General features: G+C 57.8%; 1 protein-coding gene across 4 annotated transcripts in view; it reads left to right on the forward strand.

The window, feature by feature from the left end:
* MBD3 (methyl-CpG binding domain protein 3) overlaps positions 1-20409 on the forward strand; it is a 26463-nt gene that overhangs the window by 2633 nt on the left and 3421 nt on the right. Inside the window, exons 1-7 of one of the 4 annotated variants that reach the window (XR_005197688.1) lie at positions 3312-3431; positions 11073-11232; positions 11629-11766; positions 13336-13426; positions 14485-14662; positions 17180-17429; positions 18870-18881. Coding sequence is in view for 3 of the 4 variants with exons in the window: in XM_017514435.2 (XP_017369924.1) it covers positions 3322-3431; positions 11073-11232; positions 11629-11766; positions 13336-13426; positions 14485-14662; positions 17180-17378 (876 nt within the window). In the remaining variant the exon portion in view is untranslated. Of the gene's footprint in view, positions 1-3309; positions 3432-10784; positions 10885-11072; positions 11233-11628; positions 11767-13335; positions 13427-14484; positions 14663-17179; positions 17741-18869; positions 18882-20409 lie in introns of those variants that run through there. The other 3 variants (XM_017514435.2, XM_017514438.2, XM_017514437.2) reach the window with 3 other exon arrangements.

Raw genomic sequence — 20409 nt, forward strand, 5'->3', positions numbered from 1 at the left:
GGCGCAGTGCCTCACGCCTATAATCCTAGCAGTTTGGGAGGCTGAGGCGGGCGGATCACGAGGTCAAGAGATCGAGACCATCATGGCCAACACGTCTCTACTAAAAACATAAATATTAGGCGGGCGTGGTGACACACGCCTGTAGTCCCAGCTACTCGGAGGGCAGAGGCAGGAGAATTGCTTGAACCCGGGAGGCGGAGGTTTCGGTGAGCCAAGATCATGCTGTTGCACTCCAGCCTGGTGACAGAGTGAGACTCCATCTCAAAAAAAAAAAAATTATATGACTTGAACCCTGAATCTGTAGGTGACCAGACCCCAGTAGCAATGAGGCTTCCCTGCCTACTTCTGAACCACCTGTCCTGGCCTTTAAGTCCCGGAAGGGAAGGCAGTGACTTCAGCATGATGGCACCAAAGCCCTCGACAGCCCAGGAGGCCACAGGAGCCAACCTGGCTGATGGGGTCCTGTGATTCAGTCACTGGACTCTGCTGTGAAGAGGAGCGGTCTCAGCCCCATTAGCCATTTATTCAGGCATTTATTCGAGGACCCTTATTCTACCAAGTATAAAACTTTTTTTTTTTTTTTTTTGAGACGGGAGTCTTTGCTCTGTCACCAGGCTGGAGTGCAGTGGCGCAATCTTGGCTCACTGCAACCTCCGCCTCCTGGGTTCAAGCGATTCTTCCGCCTCAGCTTCCCGAATAGCTGGGACCACGGCCGCATGCCACCATGCCCTGCTAATTTTTTTCTATTTTTATACAGACGGGGTTTCGCCATGTTGGCCAGGATGGTCTCCATCTCTTGACCTCGTGATCCGCCTGCCTTGGCCTCCCAAAGTGCTGGGATTACAGGCGTGAGCCACCACGCCAGGCCAAGTATAAACCATTTCTAAACGTTCATTTTATTGCTCAAGTTGTTCTAAGCTTGACCATCGTGAGCCCCTTCCACATGGGCTCCTGTGTCCATCTCATATGTCCCAGGTCATTTTTTTGTTGTTATTGAGGTGAAATTCACGTAGCATAAAGTTAAACATTTTGAAGCGTATAATTGAGTGTTTTATTACATTCACAATGGTAAGCACCCACCGCCTCTATCTAGTTCACGAACATTCCATCACCCAAATGGAGGCCTCATCCCCGTCAGCTGTCACCCCCAGCCCCTCCCCACCCCTGACCCCCACACATTCGATTCCTGTCTCTGTGCATCAGCCTGCCTTAGACATGTCGTAGAAATGGGATCACACAGTGTGTGGCCTGTCGTGTCTGGAGTCTCGCTGAGCGTGACGCCCTCAAGGTGCATGCAGGGTGCTAGCCTGTGTCCAAGTGGCCCTCCTGTTCACGCCGAAGGCTAATCCACAGAGTAGTGGGCCATGCTGGGGTTATCCCTTGTTCCATCTGGAGACACTGGCTGTTTCCACCCTTCAGCTCTTGTAATGTGCTGTCACGTGTGTGTGCAAGTATTTGCTTTCCTGCTTTTTACACCTTTGTGTGCATACCCAGGGGTGAATCACCAGGTCCTATGGTAATTCTGTACTGAGCTTTGCTTTTTTTTTTTTTTCTTTGAGATGGAGTCTCACTCTGCCACCCAGGCTGGAGTGCAGTGGTGTAATCCCAGCTCACTGTAACCTCCACCTCCCAGGTTCAAGTGATTCTCCTGCCTCAGCCTCCTGAGTAGCTGGGATTACAGGCGTGTGTGTACCACCAAAGGTTCCAATTTCTCCACCTCCTCCCCAACACTTATTTTCCTTTGTCCACCCCTGCACCATACTTTTGGAAACAAGATTCCCAGTTCACTTTAGGGTGGAGGCACTTACCCTGCCTCAGCACTGGAATTAGCTTTTTTTTTTTTTTTTTTTGAGATGGATTTTTGCTCTTGTTTCCCAGGCTAGAGTGCAATGGTGCAATCTCGGCTCACCGCAACCTCACCCACTGCACTGCAGCCTGGGTGACACAGTGAGACTCTGTCTCAAAAAATAAATAATAATAATAACGTGCCTGTCCTATTCCCTGGAACCTGCAGCTAAAGGGAGTGTGAAAATGGGATGAGCTCTTCAGGCAGCAGAAAACCCCAGATTGTTTAGGTAGACCCAGTGTCAACAAAGGGGTCCTTAGAAGCAGGGAGCTTCTCCAGCTGGAGGCATGGGGACACAGCAGCTAGACTCAGTCCTTGAACACGTGTCCCAGGCCGGCCAAGTCCTACCCCTGGGAGCGATGCTGTCAGGGACTGAAAGGGGGCGGCCCACCGGCTTCCATTTCAGGATCCCTCTGGCTGACCCTGTTAACAGGGAGTGGGCGATTCCACAGGAAGGTCTTGGAACTCTCCTGGTCAGAGATGGTGACTAGGCTAGTGCATGCGGGGGAGCGGGGGGCTCAGATTCCTGGATTTTGAGGGGTCAGAAAGCTACTGGGTGGGGCGCGATGGCTCACGCCTGTGGTCCCAGCACATTGGGAGGCCGAGGCGGGCGGATTGCCTGAAGTCAGGAGGAGTTCCAGTCCAGCCTGGCCAACGACGTGGTGAAACCCCGTCTGTACTAAAAACACAAAAATTAACTGGGCGTGATGGTGCACACCTGTAATCCCAGCTACTCGGGAGACTGAGGCAGGAGGATCACTTGGACCTGGGAGGTGGAGGCTGCAGTGGGCCGAGATCGCGCCACTGCACTCCAGCCTGGACGACAGCGTGAGACTCCGTCTCAAAAAACCAAAAAAGCTACGGGGGTGGGGGGGGGTGGTCACGGAGGAAGCCCTTCAGATTTGGACGCCCGTAAAACGCTCGGAAGCTGGGAGACCAGGAGGACGGGGAAGTCGAGGTCCAGGCAATGGGCTAGGGTCCCCAAGACCCGGGCCGGAGAAAGGCCGAGGGGAAAGACCCCCACTAGTCCGAAAGCATCTCCCCGCGCAGGCGCCCCAGGCGGACGAGGGCGACCGGGCAACCCTGCCGGGCATGGGCGGCTCGCGGGGTCCAGGGCGCAGGCGCGGGCGCAGGCGCGCACGCCGCCGGAGGCCCGGCATCCTGCCCACGCGGTGATTGGCGCGGCCAGAGAGGGGCGGGGCCTGGCGCCGCAGCTGCGCAGAACGGGGCCCCGCGCGGGCGGGTGGGCGGAGCGGGCCCCCCGAGCGGGGGCTGGCGAGCGCGGGGAGGGGGCCGAGAGGGCGGCAAAGCCGGCGCGCGCCCGGCTGGGGGCGGAGGGTGGGGGCCCGCGGGCCGGAACAGCCGCGGCAAGTGGCGGCGGCGGCAGCGGCAGCGGAGGCAGCTGAAGCAGCGGCGGCAAGCGGGGGTTCGGGCGGCGGCGGCGGGCCCGGCGGCGGGCCGAGGAGCCGGGCGCGATGGAGCGGAAGAGGTGGGAGTGCCCGGCGCTCCCGCAGGGCTGGGAGAGGGAAGAAGTGCCCAGAAGGTCGGGGCTGTCGGCCGGCCACAGGGATGTCTTTTACTATAGGTGAATGAGCGCGCCGGCCGCGCAGGGCCCCAACGGGCGCTTCCCAGCGGCCTCTGCGGCGGCCACGGCGCCCCTGCCCCGGGCCGCGGCCTGGGCCCCGCGCGTGCGTCGTGCGTCTGTGCGTGCGTCCTGCGTGCGTGTCGGTCCCGCTCGCGGAGGCCCAGTGCGCGTGCGCCGCTTGCTGGGCCGCATGGCGTTCGGCAGGCCGGGGACGGCTGCCGGGCAGCGGCGGCCGCCTTTGTTCGTGCCCATTGGGCCAGGGGCGCCTGGCGGCGGCTAGACACTGCTGGGAGGCAGGGGTGGGGGTTGGGCTGTCCCTTCGGTTCCCGAGAGACGCAGGGGGGCCTCCTTGGGGCGCTTCTGGGGTGGCGTGGAGCCCGAGGGGGTGGCCAGCCGGGGTTTCGGGGAGCAGGGCTCATGGCGGGATCGGGGAGGGCGTGCGTGAAAATGCGCGTTCCTAGGCTCACCGCGGTCCTGGGAATAAGCGCCTCAGAGTGACTGGGTCCCCGAGCAGCGTTGTTGTTTTTTTTTAAGAGGGATGTCCACCGGACTACCGAGGCCTCTGCTCCGCGTGGGTCGTGGCCCCTTCAGGGTGGAGACCTGAGACTCTCGACTTTCCCACCCACCTGACCGTGGTCTTTGCATGGATGTTATGGGTGTTCCGAGGCTTTCAGAAACCTCCTCCCCAAATTGAAAAAGGTGCTGCTCAGAAAGGTCACACGGAACCTCCTCCGTGGAACAAAGACTTAGTGGCCTCTGCAGCCAGGCCCCAGACAGTCGGCCACCTGCTGTTCCTCTTCCCTTTTTTTTTTTTTCCTGCTGGCTGGAGAAAGATGCTTTTGATTCTGAGCCAGCTTTCATTGCGCCCTCCCCTTGGTTCAGTGCCCCTCGGCGCCTTCAGGTCCCTCCCTGAGTGGAAAGCAGACGCCTGCTGTGTGCCCAGCGCCTGGGTGAAAGGGGGTGTGCAGCCGGTCCCCATTTTTCCCATAGCTCGGGGTCACGGGCCGGAGACCGCCCAGGTGAGGGCGAGTGGTTTTCATGAGCCAAGGAACCACAGTGGGCAGAACCACCGCTCTGTCTGCTGTACACTTTGGTCCCCTGTGGTTCTTGACTGTCCTGGTTTTGGGAGATAAAATGAGGAAAGAGCAGGGAAGGGATGGGTTTGATCAGAAGCAGTGTATGGGGACCCCTCCTGCGGGAGGAGCTCGGGCTGGTTCCTGGAAAGTGGGAGGACAGCAAGAGAGAGGCGGAACTTGGTCCCCGAATGTGTACCCCGATGAGCTGGAACCCTGTAATTGCAGGCAGTGGCACAGTGGGACTACAAGCCGTGTCTCTTAGGGACAGAGTGGTGCATTGCCTTTTGGTCCCCAGCCCCTTCGCTGGCTCTCTGGCTCTTTAGAAAGCCTGAAGCCTTGCGGTTCTGTCCTCTATCGTTGAGGAGGCCGGGGACTGCCAGCATGCTAACTCCAAGCACGGTTCTGGGCTTCCGTCTCCCAGAGGCTGCTGTAGAGTCCACAGCAGGTCTGTGTCGGCCTCTGCAGTCCTCTGTCAAAAACAGCACCAGGCACCGCCTGGATCCCAGCCGTTCAGCCAGGAGTGAGGCTGGGCCCTCCCGCTTGCAGATGACAGCCAGGGCACCAGCCACCTCCTGTTACAGCCATGGATACACGTGGTGAGATCTGTGGTGACACATGCTGAAATCTGGGAGGACAGATGACAGGGGCCTGAGTGAGACTGGGGTGGTCAGGGAGGGGGCCTCTCTGAGGAGGTGACGTTGAATGGAGCAGGGAGAGGCATCCAGGCAGCGGGAACCCCCAATAGGTGGCTGCAGCTTGGGGGCTGGCACAAGGCCAGCTTGAGCGGAGTGTTCGGAGGCTGTCATTGCCCCACCTCTCATCCCACTCTACCTGTCCCTGAGCATGGGGGTCTAGTTAGCAGTGGAGAAAAGCAGGGAAAAGCTCTCCTGTAAACAGACTGGAGAGATTTCAGGTTTCTCTGAAAAGGATGAACCCAGGCTCATCCCAGAGCCGCCGTCTTCAGGTCTGGGGCCGCCTCAACCCAGGCATTCATCAGAGGCTGCAGGCTCCCAGGCTGAATGGTACGGGGACCTGGAAGAGTTGAGGCCATGGTGCCTACTTTTTTTCTATATGTGTGGTTTTATCAAGGCTGTTCTTTTTTCGTTGAATGTCAGGGACATCTTTCCGTGTCAATAGATCTGCCTAATCTTTATTAAAAATTGAGATATAATTCACATTCCACAGAAGCTACTTGAGACAGGGTCTTACCCAGACTGGGGTGCAGTGGTGTGATCAAGGCTTACCACATTCTCCATATCCCAGGCTCAGGTGACCCTCTCAGCTCAGTCTCCCAAGTAGCTGGAATTACAAGTATGTGCCACCATGCCTGGCTTATTTTTATAGAGACAGAGTTTCACTGTGATGCCTAGACTGGTCTTGAACTCCTGGACTCAAGCAATTCACCTGGCTTGGCCTCCCAAAGTGCTGGGATTACAGGAATGGGCCACTGCCTGGTGAAAGCTACTCTTTAAAAATGTACGGTTCAGTGGGCAACTTGTTTTGAGATGGAATTGGACTCTTTCTGCTCAGACTGCAGCGGAATGGGGCTCTCTTAGCCCACTACAACCTCTGCCTCTTGGGTTCAAGAGATTGTCCTGTCTCAGCCTGTCGGGTAGCTTGTTACAGGTGTCCACCACCACGTCCGGTTAATTTTTGTATTTTTAGTAGAGATCGGGTTACCCCATGTTGGCCAGGCTGGTCTCAAACTCCTGACCTCAGATGGTCAGCTCACCTCGGGCTCCCAATGTGCTGGGATTACAGGCGTGAGCTACCTGGCCACCAGTGGTTTTTAGTACATTCACAAAACTGTGCAACCATTACCAGTAATTCCAGAACATTCTCATCATTCTCAAAAGCAGCTCTGTCCTCATTACACGTCACTCCCCACTTCCTCCCCTAGCCCCTGGTAATCACTAATCTCCTCTACCTTGCATTTACTTTTATTTTATTTATTTATTTATTGAGAAAGAGTCTCACTCTGTCGCCAAGGCTGGAGTGCAGTGGCGCAGCCTCAGCTCACTGCAACCTCCAACTCCCGGGTTTAAGAGATTCTCCTGCCTCAGCCTCCCAAGTAGCTGGGACTACACTACAGGCATGTGCCACCATACCCGGCCCCTTTTTTTTTTTTTTTGAGACAGGATCTTGTTTTTGTCACCCAGGCTAGAGTGCCGTGGTACAGTCATAGCTCACTGTAGACTTGACCTCCTGGGCTCTAGCAGTCCTCCCTCCTCAGCCTCCGGAGTAGATGGGATCACAGGCATGTGCCACCTGCCTGGTCAATTTTTATTTTATTTATTTTGATGAGTTTTTTTAATTTTATTTTTAACTCCTGAGTTCAAGTGATCCACCCACCTTGGCCTCCCAAGAGAAGGAGTCTTACTCTGTCACCCAAGCTGGAATGCAGTAGCGTGATCTTGGCTCACTGCAGACTCTGCCTCCTGGGTTCAAGGGATTCTCCTGCCTCAGCCCCCCGAGTATCTGGGATCACAGGCCCCCACCACCACGTCCAGCTAATGTTTGCATTTTTAGTAGAAACGGGGTTTCACTGTGTCGACCAGGCTGGTCTCAAACTCCTGAGCTCAGGTGAGCTGTCGGGCTTGGCCTCCCAAAGTGCTGGGATTACAGGCGAGAGCCATTGTGCCCACCCTCATTTAAAAAAATTTTTTTAGAGGTGGGTCTTTGTTGCCCAGGCTAGACTCGAACTCTTGAGCTCAAGCAATCCTCCTGTCTCAGCCTTCCAAAGTGCTGGGATTACAGGCATGAGGTACTGCATTTACTGTTTTTTAGAGAATATTATTGAGATACAGTTCCTGTACCATAGCCTCATTTAAAGTGCACAAGTCAGTGGATTTTAGCATGTTCACGTATTTACAGATATGTGCAGCTATCCTCAGGGTCAGTTACAGAATTTCCATCACCCCAGAAAGAACCCCAGGCCCATTTACCTACCACCGCCTTGTATGCCCACCCCAGCTCTTGTTCGCCTCCATCTTAAAAGGCAGAGCAGCCTCTCTTTGCGGTGACTGGAGGCAAAGAACTGGTGGGAGTGTTTTGTGGGGTCTCTTCTTCCTTCCTGGTGGCTACGTGAGGCCTGAGTCAGGGCCTGGGGCTTCTTGCTCTCTTTCCACTGCCCTGGGCAAACCTCAGGTTTAATAACGTCAGCCAGCCCGCACAGTGATTAGAAAAGGAACTCTCTAGAAGGAGCCCTCAGTGGTTTCGGACCCCCAAGCACTTGTCCTCGTCCCTCCTGGTGGTGCCCTGTCCGAGTGGACGTGCTAGAGCCTGCCGTGTCCTTGTGTACCATGGAATTTGCCTGGGGTGGAGAGAAATGCAACTTCCTGCGATCTGTGTATTAGCCTTGTACATAGATCCTGGGTGGAGGCTGTTGAGCCAAGCATGTGACCACATACTTCTGTGCGGTGCCTGCAGAATTGAGTTTCCCTCTGGCTGGAAGAGATTCTGAGCTGTCTTAGTTGTCTGGCATCTGGCATCTACCGTGGGCCAAGATGCCTGGGGCAGGGGCAGAGGAGGACAGGAGGAGCCTGCCCTGGAGGGTTCTGGGAAACCAGCAAAACAGAGCCATCTACCAGGCTCAGGCAGATGCATTATCGCTCAGTGACTTTTGACGGAGTTGAGAATGTGCTTAATGTACCTGGCCTACTAAACACCGTGCAAGTGCTATTATTTCTGCATCATTTTCTTGAGGTAAACCAGCCAGGCATAGTGGCTCACACCTGTAATCCCTTTGGGAGGGGAGGCAGGAGGGCCTCGAGATCAGAAGTTGGAGACCAACCTGGGCAACATAGCGAGACCCCCCATCTCTGCAAAAAATGTCAAAATTAGCTAGACATGGCTGGGCACCATGGCTCACACTTGGGAGGCCGAGGCAGGTGGAACACCTGACGTCAGGTGTTCGAGACCAGTCTTGGCCAACATGGCGAAACTCTGTCTCTACTAAAAATAACAAAAATTAGGCATTGTGGCAGGTGCCTGTATCCCCAGCTACTTGGGAGGCTGAGGCAGGAGAACTGCTTGAACCTGGGAGGCGGAGGTTGCAGGGAGCCAAGATCGTGCCACTGCACTCCAGCCTGGGCGACACAGCAAGACTCCTCAAAAAAATAAATAAAAATGAGCTGGGCATGATGGTGCCCAGCTACTCAGTAGGCTGAGGCAGGACTATCCCTTGAGCCCAGGAGGTCATGGCTGCAGTGTGCTCTGATCACAACACTGCACTCCAGCCTGGGCAACAAAAGGAGACCCAGTCTCTAAAAGAAAAATGGAAAAAAGAAAAAAAAAAATGAATCGGCAGGGCCTGGTGCTCATACCTGTAATCCCAACGCTTTGGGACGCAAGGTGGGAGGCTTGCTTGAGCTCAGGAGGTCCAGACCAGCCTGGACAGCATGGTGAGACATGTCTATAAAAATATATATATCACTTTGGGAGGCCGAGGCGGGTGGATCACGAGGTCAAGAGATCGAGACCATCCTGGTCAACATGGTGAAACCCCGTCTCTACTAAAAACTTCAAAAAAATTAGCTGGGCATGGTGGCACGTGCCTGTAATCCCAGCTACTCAGGAGGCTGAGGCAGGAGAATTGCCTGAACCCAGGAGGCGGAGGTTGCGGTGAGCCGAGATCGCGCCATTGCACTCCAGCCTGGGTAACAAGAGCGAAACTCTGTCTCAAAAAAAAATATATATATATAAATTAGGCTGGGCATGGTGGCTCACACTTGTAATCCCAGCATTTTGGGAGGCCAAGGCGGACAGATCACCTGAGGTCAGGAGTTGGTAACCGGCCTGGCCATGTTGGCCGGGGTGAAACCCTGTCTCTACTAAAAATACAAAACATTAACCAGGTGTGGTGGTGGGCACCTGTAATCCCAGCTACTCAGGAGGCTGAGGCAGGAGAATCACTTGAACCTGAAGGCAGAGGTTGCAGTGAGCCGAGATCACACCATTTCACTCCAGGCTGGGCAACAGAGCGAGACTCCATCTCAAAGTGTGTATATATACACGCATGTATAAATCTGTGCGTGGTGGCTCGTGCCTGTCTCCCAGCTACTTGGGAGGCTAAGGTGGAAGGATCACCCTTGCCCAGGAGTTCAGGGTTGCAGTGAGCTGTGATTGAGCCGCTGCATTCCGGCCTGGGCGGCAATGAGAACCAATCTCCAGAAAGAAAGAAATGAAGCTCCGTGCATATCAGCAGCCACTGCACATCCTCACGCCAGCCCCGGGCACTGCACATCCCTTTCCTGTCTCTGAATTACGCTGTTGTAGCCTTTTTTTTTTTTTTTTTTTTTTTTTGAGACAAAGTTTTGCTTATGTCACCCCGGCTGGAGTGCAATGGCGTGATCTTGGACCACCGCAACCTCTGCCTCCCAGGTTCAAGTGATTCTCTTGCCTCAGCCTCCCAAGTAGCTGGGATCACAGGTGTGCACCACCACACCCGGCTAAGGTTTTGTATTTTTAATAGAGACGGGGTTTCTCCATGTTGGTCAGGCTGGTCTTGAACTCCCGACCTCAGGTCACCCACCCACCTTGGACTCCCAAAGTGCTAGGATTACAAGCATGAGCCACTTCACCCTGTTCTAGACATTTCATAGAAATGGGATCACACACTGTATGGCCTTCTGTGTCTGGCGTCTCTCACTGAGCCTGATGTCCTCAAAGTTCATCTGCGCTGGCCTGTCTCAGAGCGTTGCTCCTTTTCATGGCTGAGTAATATTCCACTGCGTGGATGGGCCATGTTGCATTGGCCCGTTCATGTGCTGAGAGCGTCTGGGCTGCCTCCACCTTCTGGCTGCCATGGTAAGGCTCCTGGGGACTTCGTGTAGAGCTGATAGTGTGGATATACGCCCTCATTTCTCTCAGGCAGATACCTAAGACTAGCATGGCTGGGTCATCTGCAAATTTGCTGGGGAGCTGCCAGGTTTTCCCAACATGGCTGTTCCATTTTACATCCCAGCCATGACGGCGATGTGTTGTGTTGGATGCCTGTCATCTTGTAGTGTGACTACATGTGGCACACAGGGCAACCTGTAGGTGAGTGCCTTTATTTCCTGGAGAGCATGAGTTGCTAGTGCTTGTCTGTGGCAGGCTGAGAGCAGAGCCTTGTGTCCAGTTCTGTGCGTGCCCGGCTCCCCCCTGGATTATGCCCAAGCAGCTGTTGGGGCCTGGCCCAAACCTTAGAACGAGGCCCCTTCCCAGCATGGCCCTGCCGCTGGAACCTGGAGGTGGAAGGAGATTGCTCTTACAGCTGTCCCCCACATACCTGTTCTCTCTGGGGTCTTTTCTCAAGAATGTGACCCAAATTCCGTTTCTAGAATGTTCTGGAAATGTGACGCATCCTCCCAGAGCCGGGGCCCATCTTCCTGTAGGTAATGGCGTTTGTTCCAGAACTCACAGTGTCTGCTGTGCCTGATGCTGCCAGGGGATGATTGGGGGTCTGGGGCTAGGGCTAGGGTCTGCGGGTCAGGGCCAGGGCTCTGGCGCTGGATCTGGGGCCAAGGCCTGGGTTTGGGGTCTGGGGTCCGGCCGGGGCGCCGACCGTCCTGCCTCTCCGCAGCCCAAGCGGGAAGAAGTTCCGCAGCAAGCCGCAGCTGGCGCGCTACCTGGGCGGCTCCATGGACCTGAGCACCTTCGACTTCCGCACCGGGAAGATGCTGATGAGCAAAATGAATAAGAGCCGCCAGCGCGTGCGCTACGACTCCTCCAACCAGGTCAAGGTGAGCGGTGGCGTCACGCGGGTGACGTCAGCGCAGGGCGTTTTAGGCGGGGACGCGGCCGTGACGTGAGCGGCAGGCGACGCAGCCCAGAGCGCGGGAGGTCACAGCGGGCAGAGGACACGGTGCCGGGCGCGGCGCGGGCAGAGGGTGCAGAGCGGAAGGCGCCGGGCACAGAGCGCTGCGCGCATGGCGAGGACGCGACCCGCGACGGGGGCTCTGGAGGAGCTGGCCGGGCCCAGCCTGCGAGAGCGGCCTCCCCGGAGCCTGGGGGTCCTGGAGGGCGTGGGGGAAGCAAGGGGCGCCCGCAAGGGGGGGGGTCGTCCGGTCCCCGCGTCCCTGGAGGCTCTGAGCCGCCGGGGAGACCCCAGGCCGTGCTGTAGCGCCTTCCTCCCGCAGGGCAAGCCCGACCTGAACACGGCGCTACCGGTGCGCCAGACAGCGTCCATCTTCAAGCAGCCGGTGACCAAGATCACCAACCACCCCAGCAACAAGGTCAAGAGCGACCCGCAGAAGGCGGTGGACCAGCCGCGCCAGGTGAGCCAGCGCATGGTGACCCCTGCCTTCCCGGCCAGCTTGTTCGCCTCGGTGGGCGGACGAATGGAGCGCAGGAGTTCCAAGCCAGCCTGGGTGACATGGGAGGCAGAAACATGAAAAAATTAGCTGGACGTGGTGGCGCTCGCCCGTGGTCTCTGCTCCTTAGGAGGCTGAGGGGGGAGGATTGCTTGAGCCTCGGAGGCGAAGGCTGCAGTGAGCTCTGATCACACCACTACTCTCCAGCCTGGGCGACAGCAAGAACCAGTGGGCCCCCCTTGGGATGTGCAGGAAATTAGTTCAGGACACACCCCACCCTCTTTGGTATCCCAGATACCAAACTCCGGGGATGATCAGGCCTCTCATAGAAGAAAATGGTTTACCAGGCTGGGCGCGGTGGCTCACGCCTGTAATCCCAGCACTCTGGGAGGTCAAGGCAGGCAGATCACCTGAGGTCAGGGGCTCGAGACCAGCCTGGCCAACGTAGCAACACCCTGTCTCTACTAAAAGTACAAAAATTAGCTGAACGTGGTGGTAGGCACCTCTACTCCCAGCTACTCGGGAAGTTGAGACGAGAATCGCTTAAACCCAGGAGGCAGGGGTTGCAGTGAGCTGAGATCTCATGCCACTACACTCCAGCCTGGGCAACAAGAGCAAAACTCCATCTCAAAAAAAAAAAAAAAGAAGAGAAAACAGTCTAGTAAGGCCTTTTCGTTGGTGGTTCATGCCTGTAGTCCCAGTACTTTGGGAGGCCGAGGCAGGTAGATTACCAGTGGTAAAGAGTTCTAAACCAGTCTGACCAACATGGCCAAACCCCGTCTCTACTAAAAATGCAAAAATTAACTGGGCACGGTGGTGCGTGCCTGTAATCCCAGCACTTTGGGAGACGGAGGCAGACAGATCTGGAGTTCTAGACCAGCCTGACCGACGTGGTGAAACCCTGTCTCTACTAAAAATACGAAAATTAGCCAGGCGGGCGCGGTAGTGCGTGCCTGTAATCCCAGTTAGGAGGCTGAGAGAGGAGGATCACTTGAACCTGGGTGGAGGAGGCTGCAGTGAGCCGAGATCGTGCCACTGCACTCCAATCCTGGGCGACAGAGGAAGACTGTCTCAGAAATAAAATTAAAAAAAAATGTTTTAATGAAAATGGTCTGGTATTGGCATGTAACCTACAGATATCGTCTAGATTTCTTATACTACTTCCTAAGGTGTAGATGGTTGTGACACTTCTTGTTTTGTGTGTGACTGGTTTTTTTAGTTTTTTGCTTTTGAGACAGGGGCTCTCTATGTTGCCCAGGCTGGTCTCAAGCCCCTGATGTCAGTCAAGTGATCCTCCCACCCCTGCCTCCCGAGTTGTGGGGATTACAGGCGTGAGCCACCCCACGTGTAGTTTTTATTCTTATTTACAAACGTCCACTGGATACCAGGCTGTGGAAAGCCTGAGCAAGAGCAGGAGGCCCATGGGGACCCACATGGGGAAGGAGGCCAGGTGGGCCTCCATGGAGCCCTTTGAGGCCCTGGAATGGGGAGGGGCAGGGCCACTCTTGGGGTTCACATGTGTGTCTGGGGCAGCTTTTCTGGGAGAAGAAGCTGAGCGGCCTGAACGCCTTCGACATTGCCGAGGAGCTGGTCAAGACCATGGACCTCCCCAAGGGCCTGCAGGGTGAGCGGGCACCCCTCGGGGGAGCCGGAAGGGGACAGGCTGTGTGGGGTGGAGTGCTGGGGGTGCCCTCATCTCCTAGCAGGGTGGAGGGCTGTTTTGATGCGGGCACTGAGGGCAAATCTGCTGCCGTGCGGCAGGAGGAGGGGCCCAGGGCGCCTGGGTTGGGCCCTTCATACTTGGAGACCCTGGGGGTGGGGCGGGAGGAGGGCCCCAGGGCACCTGGGTTGGGCCCTTCATACTTGGAGACCCTGTGGGTGTGGTGGGAGGAGGGGCCTCAGGGCGCCTGGCTGGGCCCTTCATACTTGGGAGACTGCAGTGGGGCTTTGTGGCCTCCAGGTGCGGTGCACGCCCAGGGGCGTTTTGACCTGGATCCTAAGAAAACAAGGAGGCCTGGTTTTGCTCTAGCACCGATCAAGGAATGCAGAGCTGGTGTGGTTTCGGCGGTGTTTTAGAGACAGGGTCGGCTGGGTGCAGTGGCTGATGCCTGTAATCCAGCACTTTAGGAGGCTGAGGCAGGAGGGTCACGAGTTCGGAAGTTCAAGACCAGGTTGGGCAGCATAGCGAGGCTCTTATCTCTACATCCCTACAGAAAATACAGAGCAAGACCCTGTCTCAAAAAACAAAACGTAGGCTTTCTGTCACCCAGGCTGGAGCACAGTGGTGCCGCCGCTGCTCACAGCAGCCTCTGCCTTCCGGGCTCGGGTGGCTCTCAGCTCAGCCTCCTGAGTAGCAGGACCACACGGCGCCACACCTGGCGGATGTTTTAGTGCTTGTGTGGAGACGGATCTCACTACGTTGTCCAGGCTGGTCTCCAGCTCCTCAGCCCATCGGTCCTCCCGCCTCGCCCTCCCAAATGCTGGGGTTGCAGGCGTGAGCCGCCGTGCCCACCTAGTTTGCTTTGTTTCTGTTATGAAATTAATGACACCCGCGCGAGGGGCATGGAGATGTGAAATCCGGTCGGGGAGAAGGTAGCAGCTCCATTCTTGGGGCATTCCGTGGCCTGTCTGGGCCACGGCTGTGACCTCTCCCCTTGGGGCTGCCTCTCCACTGCCCGGCAGGGGTGGGACCCGGCTGCACGGACGAGACTCTGCTGTCGGCCATCGCCAGCGCCCTGCACACCAGCACCATGCCCATCACCGGGCAGCTGTCAGCCGCCGTGGAGAAGAACCCTGGTGTGTGGCTCAACACCACGCAGCCCCTCTGCAAAGCCTTCATGGTGACCGACGAGGATATCAGGTAGCCCCTGGTCCCCTGCTTGTCCGCCCTGTCTCTCGGGGCCGTGGGGTCCCTGAGCATCTCCACATGCTTCCTGTCTCCCCATGACTCTCCCGTCTCTGTTGACGCTGCCTGGGTGTTTTGAAACAGAAGTAGTGGGGCAAGGGGACCCATCGTCGGAGCCAGTGTGAACGGCTCCACCCGCATCCGCTCGGAGGCACATTTTTGAAAAGGGTGTGAAGCCATGTGCTGTGGCTCACACCCGTCATCCCAGCACTTTGAGAGGCCGAGGCATGTGGGTCACTTGGTCAGCGGTTCAAGGCCAGCCTGACCAACATGGCGAAACCCCATGTCTGCTTAAAATACAAAAATGAGCTGGGCGTGATGGTGCATGCCTGTAATTGCTGCTACTTGGGGGGCTGAGGCAGCAGAAACGCTTGAACCTGGGAGATGGAGGTTGCAGTGAGCTGAGATCCTGCCACTGCGCTCCAGCCTGAGCGACAGAGTGAGTCTCCAGCTCAGAAAAAAATGAAAAAAGAAAAGATTGTGGTCCTGGGAGCCCGTGGGGACTGGCTGTGCTGGGTGCTGGGCTCCATGCTGGGCCCTGGGGATGGAGGGACAAGGAAAGCTGGGGTTCTGCATTTGGGGAGGTGGCTCAGGGTGCCCGTGGAGAGGCAGTTCCGGGTGTCAGTGGCCAGCGTGCGGAGCCTGGAACAGCAGGGAGTGGGGCCGCTGCAGGAACAGGTAGGATGGTGGGGGGTGAGCTGAGCTGTGAGGTCTGGGCGCCCGGGGTGAGCCCTCCTGCGGGGATTCATGGCCGAACTCGAGTCTGGTGTGCTGGGTGGCCGCAAGGCCCCTGGTGACGGAGGCGCCTGCAGGAAGCCCTGGAGTGCTGAAGAGAAGACGGGCTTTTCACGGTCAACCTAGCACACGCTGAGGTCAGAGAAGGAAAGGAAACTCCTGAAGGTTCCAGAAATGGGGAACTAAGACCCGGAGCGGCCAGGGAGGCGCTTGGGCATGGGGGCCTCCTGTGGCAGCAGCCGGGGGTTAAAGGCCACGTGGGCACAAGGAGAAGAGATCCTGTGCCCCCAGGCAGGATGAAGAGATGGACCTAAGACGCCACCCCCGCAAGCAGACAGTATGGGCGCCGAGGGTTCTGTCGTGAGCGGCTGGCGGCAGCCTCCTCCAGCTGTGGTATCTTTGGGTCGCCTCATTTGGGTTTGAGGTCAATTTACACTCTCTACACACTCGGAGAACTTCCCCAAAATGAAGATGGTGAAATAGGAAGAATTGACAAGAAAAGAACAAGACTGTGAGGAATAGCAGGCAGATAATTAAAAGCCCCTACAGAACGTGTAGAAATAAGGCCGCGCACAGTGGCTCACACCTGTAATCCCAGCACTTTGGGAGGCCAAGGTGGGAGGATCACCTGAGATCAGGAGTCCCAGCCTGGCCAACATGGTGAGCCGTCTCTACTAAAAAAAAAAAAAAAGAAAAAAAAAAAAAAAAAAATGCAGTAATTATCCAGGTCTGTTGGTGTATACCTGCAATCCCAACTCTTGGGAGGCTGAGGCAGGAGAATCTCTGGAACTCAGGAGGCAGAGGTTGCAGTGAGTCGAGATTGCACCACTGAACTCCATCCTGGGTGACAGAGACCCTGTCTTCAAAAACAGAAAGGAAGAAAGCTTGGCATGGTGGCTCACGCCTGTAATCCCAGCACTTTGGGAGGCTGAGGTGGGTGGATTATGAGGTCAGGAGATCGAGACCATCCTGGCCAAAACGGTGAAACCCTGTCTCTACTAAAAATACAGAAAATTAGCCTGGCGTGGTGCCATGTGTCTGTAGTCTCAGCTACTCAGGAGGCTGAGACAGGAGAATTGCTTGAACCTGGGATACAGAGGTTACAATGAGCTGAAATTGTGCCACTGCACTCCTGCCTGGGTGACGGAGAGTGAGACTCTGTCTCAAAAAAAGAAAATATATATATATATAGAGAGAGAGAGAGAGAGAAATTGAAAAGGGCACTGAAATTTGGAACTTGGTGGTGGGTTGAGCAAAAGGTGGAGTCAGTCTGGAAGGGCAGCGAGCAGGTGGTGGCTGCAGTGGGGTCGGTGAGCCAGGGTGTTCTGGGTGGTGGGGGCAGCCCAGGTGCAGAGGAGCCACTGGAGGGAGACCCCGGGTGGGAGGGCGCAGCTGAGCCTTGGCCACAACTGGGGACGTAACACAGAATCAGCCTGCCCCACTCAGTGCCTGTTGGAGGTCAGGAGCAAGGGTTTATGCAGCTGAGCCCGGGGGAGGCTCAGGGCCTGGTCTGGAGACTGAGGGGTGGCCCCGAGAGGTGGCAGGTGGGCCATGCAGAAGGATGGCAGGTGCTGGCAGTGGCCAGTGGCAGCCAGTTCTCTGTTGATTGTGAAGGAAGGGGCACCTGCGGATTCCTCGTTCTCTCCTCCCATCCGAGGGCCCCTCCCCACGCTCATCCCCTGTCTGCATCCTCCTGGCTGCTGGCCTGGGTGTGACGCGACGTCCCTGTGTCCCCAGGAAGCAGGAGGAGCTGGTGCAGCAGGTGCGGAAGCGGCTGGAGGAGGCGCTGATGGCCGACATGCTGGCGCACGTGGAGGAGCTGGCGCGTGACGGCGAGGCACCGCTGGACAAGGCCTGCACCGAGGATGATGACGAGGAGGATGAGGACGAGGACGAGGAGGAGCCCGACCCGGACCCGGAGATGGAGCACGTCTAGGGCAGGTGCTGCGGACCTTGGGGGCTGCCTGCCACGCATGGAGTGCCCGTCTCCCCGGAGGAGCCCAGGCGTCACCGTCCCGTGGAGCCAGCCCTCCCTGTCCTTTCAGAAGCCCTGCCGAGAGCCCGTGCTGTGAGTGCCGCCCACTGGAGATGCCTGTGAGGAAGGCTGTGCTCCTGGCTCCCTCCTTGGCCGTCTTCTCTTCTCCGGGCCTCGGGGCACACAGCTGGGCCTGCCTCACCCGAAAGACCCTCCCTGCTCATCCTCTAAAGGGCCCGGGTCCTGCCTGGCTCCCCATGACCTTGGGGCTTGAGACCAGCTCCTCCCACGGCTGCTGCCTGCAGCTCCTTGAGACTGGAGAGCAGCCAGCACGTGCCCGGCGGCTTGGCACTGAGGAGCACGGGCACCTGGGAGGGTTTCTCAGTCTGAAGGCATGTTTTTGAAACGCACATCGCCCACAGTGCGGCAGGAGGACAGGACTCTGGTCCTCCGTAGGGGACGTCCAGGACGGCGCCACCCTCTGCCCTGCCACGCGGCTGGCGGCACCACAGACCCTCACAGCCCAAATGGCACACCCGGGAGGCCATGCTCCTTCAGTAAATCTGTGACCGTCAAGGCTGGACGTGCACATCACCAGGCAGCCTCTGCTGCCACAGGGACGCCAGCCTTTGCTTCCAAAAACCGTACTCCAGCCGCTGCCAGAATGCTGTCAGCCAGCCCCTGCCTCAGTTTCCCTTCTGCGTAATGGGGACACAGTCACCCAGCTTTGGGGTGGTGCTGACGCTCCCAGAGGTGTCAGGAGCCGCTTGGACAGGACAAGTCTCCCAGATGCTTCTTGAGGTGCCCCGGTCTCCGGGGAGCGTCTGGTCTGAGGCCTTCTGAAGCATCCGCTGTGCTCCTGAACCCCCAGTGCCTCGGTGAGGGCAGGTTCCAGGCCGCAGGGGCCTGCCGCAAGCGAACCCTGGGCTCCTGCGGGTGGGTTCATTACCTTCATTGACCTTAGGCCCATCGAGAGGGCCTGTCCTGGCCCTGTCCCACCCGGGATCTGGGATCTGGCCGCTGCCTGGGGCAGACTGATGGACAGAGTCACCCCTGTGGCTGGGCCGTGACCCCTGATGGTGCCAGACTGTGGGGGCCAAGGAAGTGCCACTCAGGAGCCAGGCTTGCCACTCTGCCAGGTGCCCTGCAAGGACAGCCACAGGGCAGTGGGCTGGCGGCTTCTTGCTGCTCCCTGTCACAGTCAAAGCACAAATTTTCGGGGTGGGCTCAAGGGCTGGGCCCCCAAGGGACCCTCCGTGTGAGGACCATGTCTTCCTGGGGTCGGTGCCCTCTGGCCGGGACCCTCTGCCGGCCCGAGGTCCCCAGGCACTATGGTGGGGTTGCCTCCCCTGTCTGCCTGGTGGAGGGAGCTGTGGGCATGGGCACGTGACTGAATAAAGCCACCGTGGGATGTGCTTAGAGCCTGGAGTGGTGCATCCTCCACCTTGGTGACTGCATTGGAGCGTCTGTCGCCGGCTGAGTGATGGGAGGTGACGGCCCAGCAGTTCCACAGCCTCACTGACGTACCTGACCCCAGACGCTCACACAGAGCAGGTGTGGGGTGTTCAGGGAAGCCTGGCCGGCCTGGGCATCTGTGGGCAAGGGCCGTGCCTCCCGAGCTGCCACCAGCTTGGCCTGGGCACTGTGGGTGTTGGCCTTGCTGCCCGGGTCAGGATGGTGGGCGGGGCTCAGACCCAGCACCACTCCTTCCAGTGAAGCAGGAGGGGCTGCCCGGGCCGAGGCGCCTCAGGCCTGCAGTAGGGGAGCTGGGCCCCAGGACAACTGGGGTTCCGCCCAGCAGCCAAGGCCAATGGAAGCTGCTTTCTGGACCTGAAGGCTGGGCGGCCGCCCTCCCCACACCTGCCTGGCCACCTGAGGGTCTGCCTGCCCCTGGGACACCAGAGACCCTCCAGCTCTTCCTTTTTCCCTCTGACTCTGTCTCTCCTGATCTCCCTCTGTCTCCATCTCTGTCTCTCCTGATCTCTGTCTCCATCTCTCCTGCTCTCTTGCTCTGTCTCCCTCTGTCTCTGTCTCCTGATCTCTCTCTGTCTCTCCCTCTGTGTCCTTGGGGTCCCCCACAGGCCGAGACAATGCCCAGCAAGAAGTGAGTTCTGGGTGTGGGTCCCCAGTGCTCAGGCTGCCTTCAAATTCCTGGCCTGGAGAAGCCTCACAGACCCTCTGGCTGGACCTGCCTGGTGCACTGAGGCCCCGAAACCCAGACCTGGTCCTGGGTGGGGTGACCTGAGCCCCCAGCACCGGGATCATTCGTGGGGACCTCGTGACCAGCCCCGTGCGGTGCAGGTCCCATCTAGAGGTCACCTCGCCGCCCACGTCTCAGCCCCAAGACTTTCTGGGACTTTTTTGTTTTTTGAGACAGTTTCTCTCTTGCCCGGGCTGGAGTGCAATGGCATGATCCTGGTTCCCTGCAACCTCCACCTCCTGGGTTCAACGGCTCTCCTGCCTCAGCCTTCCAAGTAGCCACCACGCCCAGCTAATTTTTGTATTTTTAGTAGAGATGGGGATTCACCAGGCTGGTCTCGAACTCTTGAGCCCAGGTGATCTGCCCGCCTCGGCCTCCCCTTGCTGGGATCACAGGCGCAAGCCACTGTGTCCGGGCCTTGTGGCACTTTCCAGCAGCAGCAAGAGCCTCACATGTCCAGCACCTCCCCTCAGACCAAGCTCCCCACTGAGGCCCCGCAGAGGGCACAGGAGGAGAGGCCTCAGGCCCCTGTGACAGAGCTGCGCCTCCCAGCCCTGGGCTCCCGAGTCTCCTCAGCAACTTCAACTCGGGGGCATCGTGCCCCTCTGCTAGGCCCAGGGCCTCCACCTTGCTGTCCCTGCAGCCCTCAGCCCCCAGCCCCAGGCAGGCAGGGACAGCCTCTCCTACCGCCCCCCACCTCCCCCACCTCTGACGGCCCTTCCCACCCCCCTGCACCTCCCCCATGGCCCTTCCCACCCCACCCACACCTCCCCCATGGCCCTTCCCACCACC

This window comes from Cebus imitator, unplaced genomic scaffold, assembly GCF_001604975.1.
Source record: "Cebus imitator isolate Cc_AM_T3 unplaced genomic scaffold, Cebus_imitator-1.0 Scaffold524, whole genome shotgun sequence".
Lineage (NCBI taxonomy): Eukaryota > Metazoa > Chordata > Mammalia > Primates > Cebidae > Cebus > Cebus imitator.